At 41.3% G+C, this 15,141-nt stretch overlaps 1 protein-coding gene and 1 pseudogene across 1 annotated transcript; both read right to left on the reverse strand.

Annotated features, from left to right (window-relative positions):
* Nucleotides 1–1,107: 1,107 nt before the first annotated feature.
* On the reverse strand, nt 1,108–1,811 carry LOC115864194 (small nuclear ribonucleoprotein-associated protein N pseudogene; annotated as a pseudogene).
* Nucleotides 1,812–1,967: 156 nt separating this feature from the next.
* LOC115864193 (SNRPN upstream reading frame protein-like) lies at nt 1,968–2,233 on the reverse strand. Its single transcript, XM_060309465.1, has one exon. It carries the CDS (start codon nt 2,231–2,233, stop codon nt 2,015–2,017), a length of 219 nt encoding a protein of 72 aa, XP_060165448.1. The 3' UTR covers nt 1,968–2,014.
* Between the last annotated feature and the right edge of the window lie 12,908 nt (nt 2,234–15,141).

Here is a 15,141-nt window from a genome sequence, read left to right on the forward strand (position 1 = left end):
CCTCTTTCCTCCTCTTCACCTGTGCTAATTTTATGTGTTAAGGAACAGCGGAAGACATTCCTGAACACTTCCTGTACACTCTAGCCCACATCACCACCCCACCCCCTCACTTCAAAGTTTATATCCTTATATCCTGTATCCTTCTCTTGGACCCTATTCATGTACTGTCATATGAAGTCACCTATCTCTTTACCATATACATTTTCCCTCCTGAGTGAGATTATTAGATCTTCAAAGTTGGGAACTTATCTTTTATATTGATACTATTATTATTAACAATGAAAACAGTGTTACATAGGTAGCAGGTTCCTCCCAGATGCATCAAATGACGTTTATTGAATGAATCCATGGTATCAACTGAATATGTTTTTTAATTGAATAATGAGATACGGAAGAAACAAAGCGAGCATGTATTGGGTAAGTGAACGCCTGAAATGAAGCCAGCAGAGTGCCCAGATGTTCTCACCCATGGGGACAGTTCCACAGTTCCAGGTCACAGTTGGATGATATTTACAAGGCTTAATACCATCCTTACTGACTTATCTCAAGTTTTCACTCATATCAGAAATAAATGCTTTTGTCATGGAGCCTAATTTAAAATTCTTGGCATACAGAAGCATTTTATTCATAAAATGACTGCTTATAATTATTTGTTTTGTTTTAATATAACTCAAAGTTACCAGAGAACATTAGATTTTTCTGATGGCCCAGTAAAGCCAAAAGCATTTCAGAAACAAATCTAAGCCAGAGGGCATTATTTTACAGATGAGGACACGGGGGTGCAGAGAGGCTAAATAATATGCCCCCCAAACACACAGCTAATTGGTGAAAAGATCTGGTCTAGAATACAGATCCCTTGAGTCCCCACACCATATTCTCTTCTACATACATCCTGCTGCCTCTATTAGTGAAAGAATGAAAGGACATCCTGCAATATAGACAACCCCCCAATTTTTTTTTGTAGAACAGTACCTCACAGTTTAATTGATCTATGTATTTATTAGCTAATATTAATGCAGCAGAGGGGACAAAAAGCTCACAAACAGCCCACATATTTCACAAGACACATTGCAGGAAAAAAAGTGACTAAGAAGGACCAATAGTATCCTAGGGTCTTGGTGGATGCATTCCTGGGGGAGATGGACCTCTTATTTCTGGGGGAGGGGGTCTCATTCCTGGAGGGGCATGCCTCGAGTAGAAAGAAGCCCAATCGGTGGGCCCATGGATGGTCTCATAGCAGGTGGAAGAGCCATAATTCCTGGAGGTGGGGTTACTCGAGCAGCAGGTGTAGTCCCCCGTCCTGGTGGATACTGAGTTGGGGTTCCAGCAATGTTGCCAGTAGCAGGAACTGCAGCAGCTGTGACAGTGCCTCTTCCTTGTGGGGTCATTACCTGTTGGGATGGGCCCCCAACCCCTCAGACAAGGCCTGCTAATCCAGCAGGAGCCTGGGGCATTGGAACACCAGTTGGAACACCTCTGCCAGCTGCCCTACCAACCCCAGGGCCTCCTGCAGCTCCAGCCAAGTGGAACCCAAGCAATGCCAGTATCTCTGGGGGTTGGTCCCTCCACAGTCATGGAAACCAAGTTCTCCCCTTGCAGCAACACCAGACCCAAAACCCGCTTTTCTTCATGCTCTGGCTACTTAGCATTCTTTGGCTTGATCTTCCTGAACTCATCACAATCGCAGAGGATCAAGTTCATATGCTTGTCAAAAGTCCTAAAGGCACCAAGAAGATCTGGTCATCTTGCAGGACACATCTCACCCTGTAGTCAATGTGCTGCAGCATCTTGCTGCTCTTCCCCACAGTCATGGTTGTTGTTCCACCAAATCCAATGTCCACAGGAAAGTTTCAGGATCCTTAAGACCTAAGGGAAGGCTACAGATCAAGGTATGACGAAGGTTCTCCTACAAACAATGCAAGCTGGGGCGGAAGCTTCGAATAGTAGATAGAGCCTGGTTTTTTTCTTTGTTTTTCGCTCTTGGAATCTGCTACCTGGGTGTTCCAATACTGCTTTAACCACCTCTTGGTGTCTCAGCTAAGAATGCCTGTCTCAGTTCCGCCTGGAAATCCACCACAGGGACTTGCTGCTGCTGCTGAGATCGCCTTGGGTACAGGTGGCACTCCTGGTTGTTCAGTGAGGCTGTGCTTCTCCGTTTGACTTGGACTTCTCCCTCTGGTACGTGCTGTTCTGTGGTCCATCTCAGGTGTAAACAGTCCCTGGCCCGCTGCATCGCGCCTCTGGCTGCTCTTCAGAACACAATGTTAGGCATCTCGGTGGCCGCCCCACTCTACGCTGCCCTTGCTCAGGTGGCACCGACGAATAGGCTGGCTCTCCCTGCCAATTTTTAAAATGCTATGAAAGACTACAGCATAACCTATATCATGCTGTGTGTAGGAGAAGCATAATTCCCAGCACCCTAAGCAAATCCCTGTGGCAGCTCCTCTCAACACAGGCAGGATTGAAATGGATGTAAACTTGTGATCCAGGACTAGGTGCACATGGGACAGCCAAGCTGAGTTGAAGCCAGCACCAAGACTTCAACCCTGAAGGCACAGGAATGGCCAAGTGGAAATCAACCACCTCCACCCTCACATTTGCTTTGTCTTTGAAGATCCTCAAGTAGCCATCCCTCCTTAGTCAAGTCCCTCATCCGACTTTAAACTTGTCTCAGCTGTGTTAAAGGGAGGCCCAATGGCCTAGCCCTCCAATGTCACATACGTACCTATTATCAGTGGCCTGCTCATGACAAGGACTTAATCCACTCACACAGGTAGGTGATACCGAAAAACAACAACCACAAAGCAAACTTGGCTAATTAACCAAAAGATTGGATTTCGTAGCCGTTTGTTGTTCGCTAACCATGTGGATTTGATTCAGTCTACACATGTGTATCAAGAGGGGATTGGAATAGAAAAATGCTTTTCATATAGTGTTCCCAGGAACACTGGGGTCTCCCAGAGGGACTGCTATGGTTTTATCAGGTTAGGCATCCACATGTCCCCAACCTGACTTCAATCAGACCTGTTCTGTTTTAATCTACATTAGTATCCTGCTTATGCTGAATCAGAAAACAATCCTGTGGGAATTCCCTGGCGGTCCAGTGGTTAGGACTCCGCACTTGTCACTGCCGAGGGCGCGGCTTCAATCCCTGGTCAAGGGATTAGGATCCTGCAAGCTGAGCAGCTTGGCCAGATTAAAAACAAAACGAAACAGAACAAAACAAAGCAACCCCCCCCCACACACACAAACACAATCCTTCTTTAAAAAACAATAGTAATAAAAACAAAACTGCCTTGTAAATCCACATGTTCTCCAATCTATGAGGTATCTGGGGGCAGGCTGGGCCTCACGGAGCCTTTCCGATCATACCAGGTAGGTCTGAGCCTGCCTGGGGTCAGTCTGCATTGGTGAAAGTGCCCACCACAGAAACTGAAAGAAGCCCTCTTCCCCTCGAGGGCCCTCTAGGCCATGAGTTACTGAGGATTCTAATTCATCCAAAGGTTATAGATGAAATAAATTACTTTTCTCTATTGCTTAGACATATCGTAAAAAAGCTCCGAGGTCTTAACAAGTGTATTTCAATTCAATTCAATTCAATTCAATTATATTCTACCCATTAACTTAGTACTGTTACGTGTTGAGGCGGAGATTTGACATTTTGTTGTTGTTGTTTATTTTTGTTACTGTTTTTTTTTTTCCAAACTTACCCCAGAAACTGTAGCTTCTACGTCTCCCTATGTAAGAAAACTTAGGGACTGATGTCCTTTTTTCTTTTACGTATTTCCATTAAATTCTTCCAATCTTTATTTAACACCAACTGAGCATCCATTACCAAACTAGGTGCAAGGAGAAAAAAGTTTAAAAGATACAGTCCTTGTACTGAAGGATTTAGTGCGTATCTGAGAGAAGAAACTTCCACACACAACACCAGCAGGTAACAAAGGAAGAGTGTTAGATTAGCTACAAACACCTGCCACAGGTAAACGCTAAATTTGCTTGGTAGTTTGCAAAGGGTGAGACTGGGGCAAGCTGAAGTTCTCAGAGGTTTGTTACTGTTTGTTGAAGGGCTAAAAGTATTTGTACACAAGCGGAGAAACACCCCTTATGGGAAAGGCGAGAAGTTAGAAGACAAGCCCCAAGGGGCACTAAGAGGACCACCTGCTTTGGAGGGAGATAAAACTATGTCAGGGAGCCTGGTACCCAGCCTCCGCCTTGGTGGAGGTTGCTGGTCAAATAACTTACCTGCTCTGGATCACAACCCAGCATCTTCCAATGGAAGTCAGCTCCTGGTCTCCTACATATCTCGAAGACGCATCTCCCTTTAAACGTACTTAATGCTTGCCACATGTTTAGTGCTCACTACCTGAGAGAGAGGCACACGTTATTATCACCATACTCATGGTTTACCACCTGCCTGCCTCACTTGAACCCGTTACTCATGTCATCCCTCTCCCAGGAGGAGCCTTTTGTCATCTCCCAGAGTTCAGGTATCTGCTCTTTGGAAGATGAATTGACTACATGTTAAATTTTAAAGTGACCACTTGCAAATGCTTGGGGGAACATAAAATGGACAATGGTATTAGGTTTGGATTCCTCAGTAAATATGCTTATTTTTCAGGAGTAGAGTGTGCCTGAGGGTCGGTCAGTGCCTTCTCAAAGGCAGTAAGAAACAGCCCGCTGAGTGACTTAGGGAACACAAGTGCCAAATCCTCGTCCAGAGTAGGGGGTCTTCCCACATGTGAACAATCTTCCACATTTTCCTATGTCTCCCATGATCTCTTTTTCCTAAGCTAGCCATGATAATCTGGGAATAAATTCACATTTTCTAAGGGAGAAATACTGCCAAGCTTGTTAATCTCATGCAGATGTGATGTTACTTTTACTATGTTGTAATATGGCTTCTTAAAAAACAAGTTGGAAGGAGGTGGGGGGAGAAAAGCCCACCAAAAAAAAAAACAACAAATATTCGCCAACCCATATGGTCAGTAATTGCAGTTTAATGGTCCTCCTATTACAAACCTAAGAGGCAGCAGTCTGAATTACCAGTAGAGTATTAATAAACAGGAATGAGTTAATAGAGCATAAAGACCTTCTCGTGGAACAGTGGGGGAGTTGAATATTCTTTTCTTCAGTCAGCTGTAAGTAATTACTGCATGGTGTGCTTCTGACTATTACCATAACAGAGCAATTGGACGTGAAGAATGGATAATAGTACGGACATGGAGGTATTTTTAGAACATCAGCAGTGAAGCAGGTAACTGGCCTACTCCAGTAGAACCTTTAAATAAGTTTAGAAGACTTTTTTTTCCCCCTCTCCTTATGACATTTAGCCAGGATAGAATTTTAAAAAGATCAATCTAATAAATTATTTAAGATAACTTTACAAAGAAGATGCCTGTGATATGTAAATTAGAAGGCAAGAAGGGAGGAAGGAAAAGTCTAAAAAGCCCTGGTGGACGGGAGGCATCTAGCCGACGTTACTGTAACTACATAATCACAGGTTCCTTCCTGCTCCTCTGAGACGACAGCCCGGATGAGAATCTGCTTCACTGGCTCCCACTGGCTGTTCAGGTGAAAGTGAAAATATTCAAATCAGAGCTGTAACTATGATTGCTGGAGTTGTGGGTTTTCTAAAATTGAGTTAGTCATCCTTGGTGATTTAATGATGCATATCATTTATTTTAAAATATTATTACAGGGCACTGACTGAGCGGCGGCACCTTCTTTCCGGGAACTGGCCCTTATTCAATGCGGCGGGGGATATCAGGGGCTGTGGCGGGCTGAGAGGCTGTCTAGCGGCACAACATATGTTCTCAGATGCAAACAGCTTGAGACTTTGATTCAGAAAGGGGTAATTTTGCAAATGCACACAAATATCATTTAAGGGATATTTTGAAAAAAAAAATTTTTCAGGGTATAGGTCCTTCCTCCTGCCTTCCGGCTGCATGGGCCGATGCTGATTTTTCACTTTGCAGGTTGGTTAAGCATCATGGAGTGTTTTGGTTCTCAATCAAGAATATTCTTCCCAAGTGGTTCCAAAGTCCTGCGCTTGAAAATAAACGCGTGTCCTCTTTGTCTCCTAGCAGCATGTGTCCCAGCGTACAACAGCAGCTCAGGACAGAGCGAGGCAATGCCTTTGATTGAACAGTCCTATAGGTTTTAACCTGCCACTCGCATGGGCGAGAAGATTCCTTCAGTTTGCTATCTTCTTTGGGCAGTGCTGCCGGCTGAAATCCAACAGGGGTGGTTAGGAGCCAGGACCCAAGTCCTCCTCCTGGCAGGATTCCCGTCCTACCTTGTGGCACAGGAGCTGAACCAAGCATGAGCTGCCTCAGTGCTAATGACCTCCGGGTCCCACCTGAAAAGAAGAGGTGCAGCCATTGGGACAGGTGGCCATGCTTAACTGATCTCTGCCCACTGCTTTGAAGTCCTCTGACAAACAAACATGTGTGAAATAAACACGGTCACATTTATTTCTCCTGAAAAACCACATGATTGTGTCTGAGCTCCACCAGCCAGCATACTCTGATTCATCTAGACGCAGTCCCTTTCTTGATAAAAGATGCTGTGGCACAAAGTTACAGCTGGGGATTTCACTTGTTTCGCTGGTCGTTCTTAATAGAAGTCAAGGGCACACCTGTAGAGGTGTTGTTGTGACCCAGGGAGAGCAGCCGCTTCTCCATGTGGCTGGGTTTGATTTACTTTTTTTCCCCAAGTGTTTGAAAGGAGAATAGCTTTCTTTTCCTTAAGTCTATACAAAGATAAGGGCAAAAGAAAATCTGGCTAATTAAAGGCCAATTTTTTAATCAAATTTTTCACATAGGACCAAGATTAATGGTCATTTCTAGAAAGTCCTCAAGATCTTATGATCAAGGGCAGTTCAGCGATCAGCACCTCTGTGTTTCTGACAGAGTGACATTTTAAGATACTTATAAGTGACTTTATATGTGAGCGTACTGTTTGTGGTCATGAGTGTGCCCCACTTGAACTTATATCACACCCCAATGAATCATGAACTTCCCAAAGGCATGGGCTGCACCTTTGGGGTTTATACCAAGGGTTGCGTCGTATCCCAAGGACCAGCACAAAGACTTCCCAGGAAAGGATATCATCAACAAAGAGGGCTGTCACTATTTTAGACCTAGAAAACCCTCTGGGGAGCAAAAGAATAAGAAGTTTCTCCCAAGAGTGAGACTAAGGGGGAAAAGAAGGCGCCAACGCCTTTATATCTCCAGTTATCTCTCAGAAGCCCAGGGGGAAAGAAATACCTGGAATTGTTAAGAAGCCAAGTAGTTTCGAGGCCACCATTTTACCTCTTCAGTGTTTCAGCTGGGACCACCCTAGTCAAGAATTCTTAGTATTTTCAGGTGTTCCCTTTGAAACACTCAGGCCAACACTCCAATAAGAACCAATGAAAAGGTAAATTATTTAGATTTGAGTATTCAGCTCAATCTGGATAAAACTTTCCAGACTGGTTGACTTCAGCTGCCCTACTCATGGGTTATCATGACAGCCAAGAGAACTCACAAAAAAACTTTTTTTTTCAACATTTGATAAATAATCCTTTGAAAATGTCCAGTTATATGATAATGCGTATAACAGTGATAATAACTTAGGTCTAAATAATCTCTGCCTACTTCATCAATTTCATCTCCTTACCACCCTTCCAAGGACTTACTTTTAGTTCCTCCATCACCCTGAGCTTATCCCTGCTTCTGGGTCTTCGCACCGTCTGCTGCTTCTGCCTGGAGAGCATTCAGCCTCGGTGTAAATGTCGTCTCCAAGAAACTACTCTGAATAGCTTTTCAGGCATCCTCTAAGTAAAACTCTATTTTCTTCACAGCATTTGTACTAGTTGATATTTGTTTGTCTGTTTGTTTGCATGTGTGCTATTTGAAATGTTCTCAATTCTTGACTCCCTCTCTGCTCTAATGACCATGCCAGGTGACGCGTAACTGTGCATGTTATGTATGCTTAGCTACGTGACTTAAATTGGTTAACTAATGTTGGCAGGTGTGTTGAGAACAGAGCCTTTACATATGCCGTGTGTCTTGCTTGCATCCTGATGCTCCTGCCTTTCCCTATAAGGAAAATACGTCATAAATAAACCGTTTTTGAAGAAGAATGAAGAGACTCTGAGAACAAAACTGAACCTAGTCAGAGGCCTAGAACCAAGTCCCCCGATGACCTGAAGTAGTGCTGCTTCAATCATTAGCAAGAAAGTAAACACTTATTGTTTGAGCCTCTGAGATTTGGGTCATGTTATAAGGCTTGTCATTCATCATTAACGTGCCAATTGCTAGTTGATATAAAAATTATACCAGAAATGGGCTTCTGCTGTCAAAAAACTTTAAAATATGTATCATTTGGTTTGGGATTTTGTGGTAAGTAGAGAGAAAACTATAAAAAACTGTAATAAGAAGCTGGAAAAACAACCACCCATATGCTGTAGTAACAAAATATTTGATAAAACTACTGACTACAATAATCTAGAAGGCAAAAAAAAAAAATGTACTAAGTGTACCTGTAGCATTGGGCTGGGAAGTTTTTGAGGCAGAATGTTCAGAACATGGGTTGGCTGCTATTATCTGAATTTGATAAGTTACTACAAGAAAGAGGTGAGCTTGGGAAAAAAATGGTTTGCAAGCAGGATTGAGGGGAATTGAGAGAACCTCGAGATTCTGGAAATTGTAAGTTTGAATCATTAAATCATTTCTCTCTATGTAAAGATGTGGTCATCAGAACGTTGCCGTAAAGTAAAGACAAAGTCAAGAAAGTGGTTTGTCACACCCTTTTTTAGGACCCCTGAAGAGATTCAGGAAACAATTTATGACTCACAGATGACTAACACATGCAAAGTACCTGCACTTATATCTAGAAAGAAGCATGTCTCCAAAACAACTGTGGGTAAGGCATTTGGCACATGTAGTTGACTGGAATCATACATAGCAAATCCATAAAGTTTTTGAGAAAGCTGTATTGGAAAAATTTCCACAGCCTGGATTTAAAAAGACTATGTTTGAGATATATAAAGATCTCTGGCTCCCAAAATCTTACAGGTGGGAAGCAGGCTGAGAAATCAGCCCAGCTGCCCAAGAAGGGCATATTCCCCAGTATTCATCAGAAAAGCCAAAGTTGAGAAAGGAAGGCGATCTGAGAGCAGAGTGCAGACCCACGTATAACAGTATCTCGGTGATAAACTCCCAGGTGCAGAACCAGGGCCTAACCAAAGTATATAACAGCCTCTTTGTAGGGGAACCTGGCAGAATTTCGAACTTGCTATAGACCAGTGACTTCTCTGTTTCTTTAGTTTTTTCCTTGTTGGATACAACTGTTTTAATTGGTTTATCCTGTCCCTATTCCAGAATTGTATGTTAAATGTATGGGGGGTGGCTAACATGTAATTCAGTTCATAGATGTCCAGATCAAGAGCAGTTCCATCTATACCTGACACGAATCATTTGAGCCTGATGCCGTAACTGAGTGAGATTTTGTGGGTTTCTTGGGATGGCAATAAGTATGTCCATATGCAGAAGGATCCTGAACAATTGCGACCATGAGGGTAGATTGAATTATTTTCAATTCTTTATTTATTTCCTATTATAAAATTATACATTTACACTTTTTCCCATAAAATTTGCAGCTCTTCTCACCTATGAATGAAAATTTCTTCTCTGGTCCATTCATGTTGGGCTTGGTATGTGAATTGTCTTGGTTAATGAAATACTACTAAATGTGACTGAAGCAGAGTTGTAGACTTGCTGGCATGCTCTGGCTTGTTCTCTTGCACGCCTGCCATTCCCCACGAGAAGAACATGCCCCAGGTAGCTGCTGGTCCAGGGAGAAACCAGATAGGCAAGGGGGAAAGATCTGATACCAGCTGACAGTTTTGAGTGAAGATAAACTGAACCATGCTAAGGTCAGTCACCTTCCAGCTGACTCACAGAACTGCTAATAAAAAAATAATGTTTGGTACTTCAATTTAGAGATTTTAGAGTTGTTTGTTTCAAAGCATTACTGTAGGATAAATGCTGACTGATTACATGTTTGTTTATTATCTGCCCTCATGGAAATGTAAGCTCTATGAAAACAGAAACTTTTTCTATCTTGTTCACATATGTATTTCAGTGGACAGAAACATTCTAGGCACATACACATTGCACAACACATATTTTTAACTGAATAAATTAAAAACATATAGTTAGAAATTACCAATTCAACATGAGCTATCTACTAGAGCGCTATTTGGATATACCATTTACGGAAAACTTAAGGTTAAATTCACAGTGGGCAAAGAATGGAATACCTATAGGAAAAAGAAGCCATTTGAGTTCTTCAGAAGAAAAATTTAAAGATCTCCTTGAGTGGTATTGTGGACGGCTGATAGAGGGACAGCTGTGATGACTGGAATAGTTTATTTGGTTGAGAGAAAAAGAGTTACTAGGAGACAATGTCACAGTTGTCTTTATATCTGTCGCTCCTGCACAAAGTGGGTTCTCAATACATGTAAGTTCAAATGTATTGACTTTCAGAACTCATAGATGATATATACCCTACTTTGCCTTTAGTTACGAAAGATATCTACATGATAGCAAATAATGCAGCCTCTACTTACTTCTTCGCTCTGCTGAAAACTCTCTAACTTGGGAGGAGCTTGGTTGTGCCTTTGGGATCAGCCTTGGAGAACATGGTACTCTTCTCTTTCCACAGATAAGCAAACAAACAAACAAAAAAACCCAAAACAGGAGCTTCACAGATATTCTTAACAAAACTTGTCTTTTAGCCTTCTATATTCTCCAAATCAACCCATTTTACTTTCTTATTCTTCCTTAGTAACCCTGTCCTTTAACCCAAACATCCCACCCTTAATTTAAGGCAGTACTTCCACTGAACAGTTTATTTCCATCCCAGCCCCTAGTATTTACTATATATTGTGCTGAAATCCTGGAGGTGAAACATTTGAGTAAGACATAGTTCTTGCTACCAAGGTGTCTATTGGAAAAGAAAGGCAAATAATCTGAGTATGTTGCTTTAAAGTAAGTGCTACAGTTGAACAATACATCATGAGAATACAAAAGTAGGACATCTAAGTGATACTGAGGGACCAACAAAGCATGGAATTTGAAATGGAAGTAGGAGGTAAAGAATGAGGATAATGATGTGAGAGAAATTTCCCCAAACATGCTTTTGTTTATGCTTACATCCAATATAAGAAAATAATATCAGTATATCCCTGAAAGAAAACTACTGAAGGGTGACCAGATATGTACTCTTAGAAAAGGGAAAAAGGATTTCATAGTCCTCAAAGGCTCTCAGAGTATGGCATATACACCTTACCACAATCTCAAGAAAAGTGATGAAATGGCAAGAAAACACAAAACAGCAATTATTCTGGGAAAAAGAAAAGCAGAATCTACTGACTGAAGCAGTTTGTCCACTTGTTAAAAGTGCTTTGTTTTTTTCATAGGCACTTGGAGTCAGCAGAGAGAAATTAAAAAGCAAATGAAGAAAGTCTAGATTGTAAAAACAAGACCAAATTCTATAATAAAGGAGAAAACAGGACGGAATTTGGTCTGACATAGCAAGGGTGTGAAGGGACAAAGGATCATCAGAGTCTGGAACACTTTATAGAAACTAAAAAAAGAAAATAAAATCTTGTGGGTTGATTCATTGGACAAGATAAGGTGTCCTGAGGCCAAGGCGTTCAAAAGTTTATGTGGTCGATTCTAAAGTTTTCTTAGTAGATGTCATTTTTGAAGATAGCTGGAAAACTTTTGGTTAATTATATTTGTGAAGTAAATGTATATCCCCCAAAGTGCTTGTTTTATGTCTGCTTTCTATTTTTTAATCTCTCATATCTGTCAGGACTAAATGGTGCCAATGACAGTACAAGTTAGTCTTTGAATATTTATCTTCCCTTCTCTCTTTATCACTCCACTCCAGCTGATCTTCCCACCATCCTGAAGGGATATGCAGAGTTGGTGTTCTAATAGCAAATCTTATTCTAATATTTCCTGAAAAGAACTTGCTTCTCAGGTATGTATACGTCTTTTTGGAGGAAGACAATTTTAGTAAGAGAGCATGCAATCTCCTAGACAACTTTTCTTTCAAGGGACACATTAATAGGAACTCTGCCACACTTCTTTATTAACTGAGATACAAATCATGGAAAACCATAGATAATTCCCTCCCAACCACAAATTCTGATATGAAAACTATAAATAATTGTATGATTCTTTTGACAGAAACTGAAGGCAAATCAAAGAATGTTGCAAATAGGCAGATGCCATAATTACATTCTCTTCTTTTAAATGTTTTTATGATCGTCAACACGTCGTAATTGTTATTTTTCGTTGTCTTCCTTTATATATTTTTGTCAATGGTGCAAAGAAATAAAATATCACTGAAAATACATATAGAGGAAAAATTCTTTGAAAAGAATGTGCCTAGTTGAAAATAGCTTATACTTTTGATCTTCATAACAAATTGGGTAGGGTAGGGTAGGGGCGGGAGGTAGCCAGTCAGAGCAGATAAGAGGATGGTTTTTTAGTCATGGATGCCTGGGTAGAATCTGACTCATTAGCTATAGGATCTAGTGCAAGTCAGTTAACATCTCTCAGGCTCAGTTTCCATCATTCGTAAAACAGGTATAACAAACCTACCTCACAGGCTTGTTGTGGGGATTAAATGAGGGAAAATAAAGGCCTTGGTACCTAGGACTAAACAAATAAGTCTGTAATACCAGGTAGAATTAGTATTGCTAAAGTGTTACTTTTTTTCCCCACTTGACACGTGAGAATCCTGAGAGAGAGAGAGATATTTAACAGACATAGGTGTCCATACAAGGAAGGTAGGGGACCATGATGCTGACCACACTGAGGGAAAACCTTCTCTTTGAGCTTTTAATATTCAGAGGCAACTGTCCATGTTTAGCGCTTATAACCAGAAAAAAAAATCCATTAGAAAACTATGTACTGATGTCATTTTAAACTTAATTATGGAATATCTTTTAAACAAATGTGCCAATCTAGTTACAAACTTTCAAAAATACAGTGAGTCATAGTCAGAGCGTTGGCAGAGCCCTGAAAGGTCAGACTCAATCTACAGGGTAGCTCACTATAGTTTCTCCCCCGCTGGCCGGCCAACTCTTACCTAATGACATAATTAAATGGCTATAAAGTTCCATAACTCTTGCCCCTTTAATTAACTGGAGGAAAACCTCTTATCTTCCCAACGTTGAAGATACTGCTCTTTCACTTTGCATAAGTTTCAAAAGGCTAATATTCAAACGCCGTAACAATTGCAAATAGCGCTTCTTATTTTAAAAAATAAATATGTAAGAATTTGAGCATAAGTGCAAACTTTCAACCAACTATATAAATCACCAGCTAAAACTGGTTCTGTATATCTTGTTGTTGGTTTTCACCAAACATCGTTCTAGATAATAAATATAAACTTAGCAGAAGTCCAAATCCCTGCATCAAATAATTCCTTTGAAAACTCTTTTGGACTCAAGGAGTTTGGCACCAAAACCCTTCCACAGAGGCTCAAGGTCTTTACAAAGAAAAAGTGTGAGCTTGGGACCAGACACAGAATACACGCTGTAAATTTTACAAAAGTTTCTTGAAATCACTTCCATTGTGCCTTTGACCTTCCATTAACTTAACAGTTCTAATTCAAGCAGAAGTTGAAATTATCTCTACTAGATGTATAATAAGGGGATGACCACATAAAAGAAACCCAGTGGAGCCACCTAGCTAGAAAGAGGAAGGAAGAGAATTTATATTCTATAAACTATTATTACTTCCCATGTGACAAAGGCAAGACCCAGAAATTTCTTTATGTTCCCCAAGAAAGTACTCAGGAGGGGCTGAGTTGGGCAGAGTGGGCTTAGCACGGGGGACTGTGATAAAAGTTAGGGTACCTCCTCAGCTGACACTCTGGGCGGACTTTCCAGGACAGGGGCTGGACATTATGTGGCAGAGACTCAAAAAGCATCAGCAAAAACTGAGACAAGTCAGAGGCATCTAGGGGTTTCTGAAGTACTGGCCACATAATAGGAGAGCAGGTCCCAGGCCAAACCTGATGTTGACACCTGCAGGGCAAAGAGCATCCCGTCCCAGGAGAGATCTTGCCACAGAGACCTGCAGGGCCAGACACAGGACAAGGACCCAAGCACCCCTCCCCTCTGCTTCCATGGAGACAGAGCAGGCCCCTCAGCAGGGACATGTCTTAGGGTTGGGAAGGTTGTGCACAGATGTGAGGTCCATCTGTGCACAGATGTGAGGCATCACCCTCACCTGGAGAACCATGTGCCCTGGTGCAGGCCACACTGATCTGGAGGAAGGGAGCTTTCTGACATTGGTCATCTCAGAGGAGTGGCCTCTTTTTACAATTCATTCTAAGTTTAAGTCTGTGTTAGCTATAGCCTTGTCTCTCAGACACCAGGACATCATCTTGAGGAAGAGAAAAGTGAGGCTGCAGGGGGCACTCTGAAAGAGTGAGCATTTTCCTAAAGGGACTAAGTCTTTCAATGAAGACTCTATAAGCCATCGTAACCTGGACTAGTCTGAATGTTAAAATGAAAGAAGACTTACAAACCGGAAGTGACTGAAGTATTGCTAATGGATAGTAAGTTGTTTTTACCATTCAATGAAGTGGAATTACATGGGCCAGATGAGAGTTTCTAGAAATTAAAGGGCAGCATTTATTTTCTGCATATTTGAGCGTAGCATAAAGAAATTTCTAGCTCCACTGTGTGTGTGTATGTGTGCCTGTGTGTGTATGTGTAACATAAGGCTCGAGGACTGTATTCTAAACATAATCACGGTTTTCTTCTGCATAATGATATTACAGATGTTTATATTTTTGATTTTTCACTTTTCACTGCGAGAGGAGCAATTTCTCTGCAAGGAACATGTATTAGCTGTTTAAAATCAAAGATGGATAAAGGCTATTTTTAAATCATTTGTTTATATCTGCTAGTTGTTTTTGCCTAAACCCCATCTGTTTTTAAAATCACGTGAAGTATTTGGTCAGTCAGTCCTGTTTCTGTATATGTATAATATGCATACAAGTTTTTATTTTATATAATTTTTTAAACTCATAACTCCTTTCTAACTTTAACTTTGCTCTATC

Source organism: Globicephala melas, chromosome 12 (genome assembly GCF_963455315.2).
Source record: "Globicephala melas chromosome 12, mGloMel1.2, whole genome shotgun sequence".
Classification (NCBI taxonomy): Eukaryota; Metazoa; Chordata; class Mammalia; order Artiodactyla; family Delphinidae; genus Globicephala; species Globicephala melas.

Bases quoted from the DNA above. Each gene is read 5' to 3' on its own strand.
- LOC115864193 (XM_060309465.1), bottom strand. From the start codon at position 2,233: ATGCAGCGGGCCAGGGACTGTTTACACCTGAGATGGACCACAGAACAG.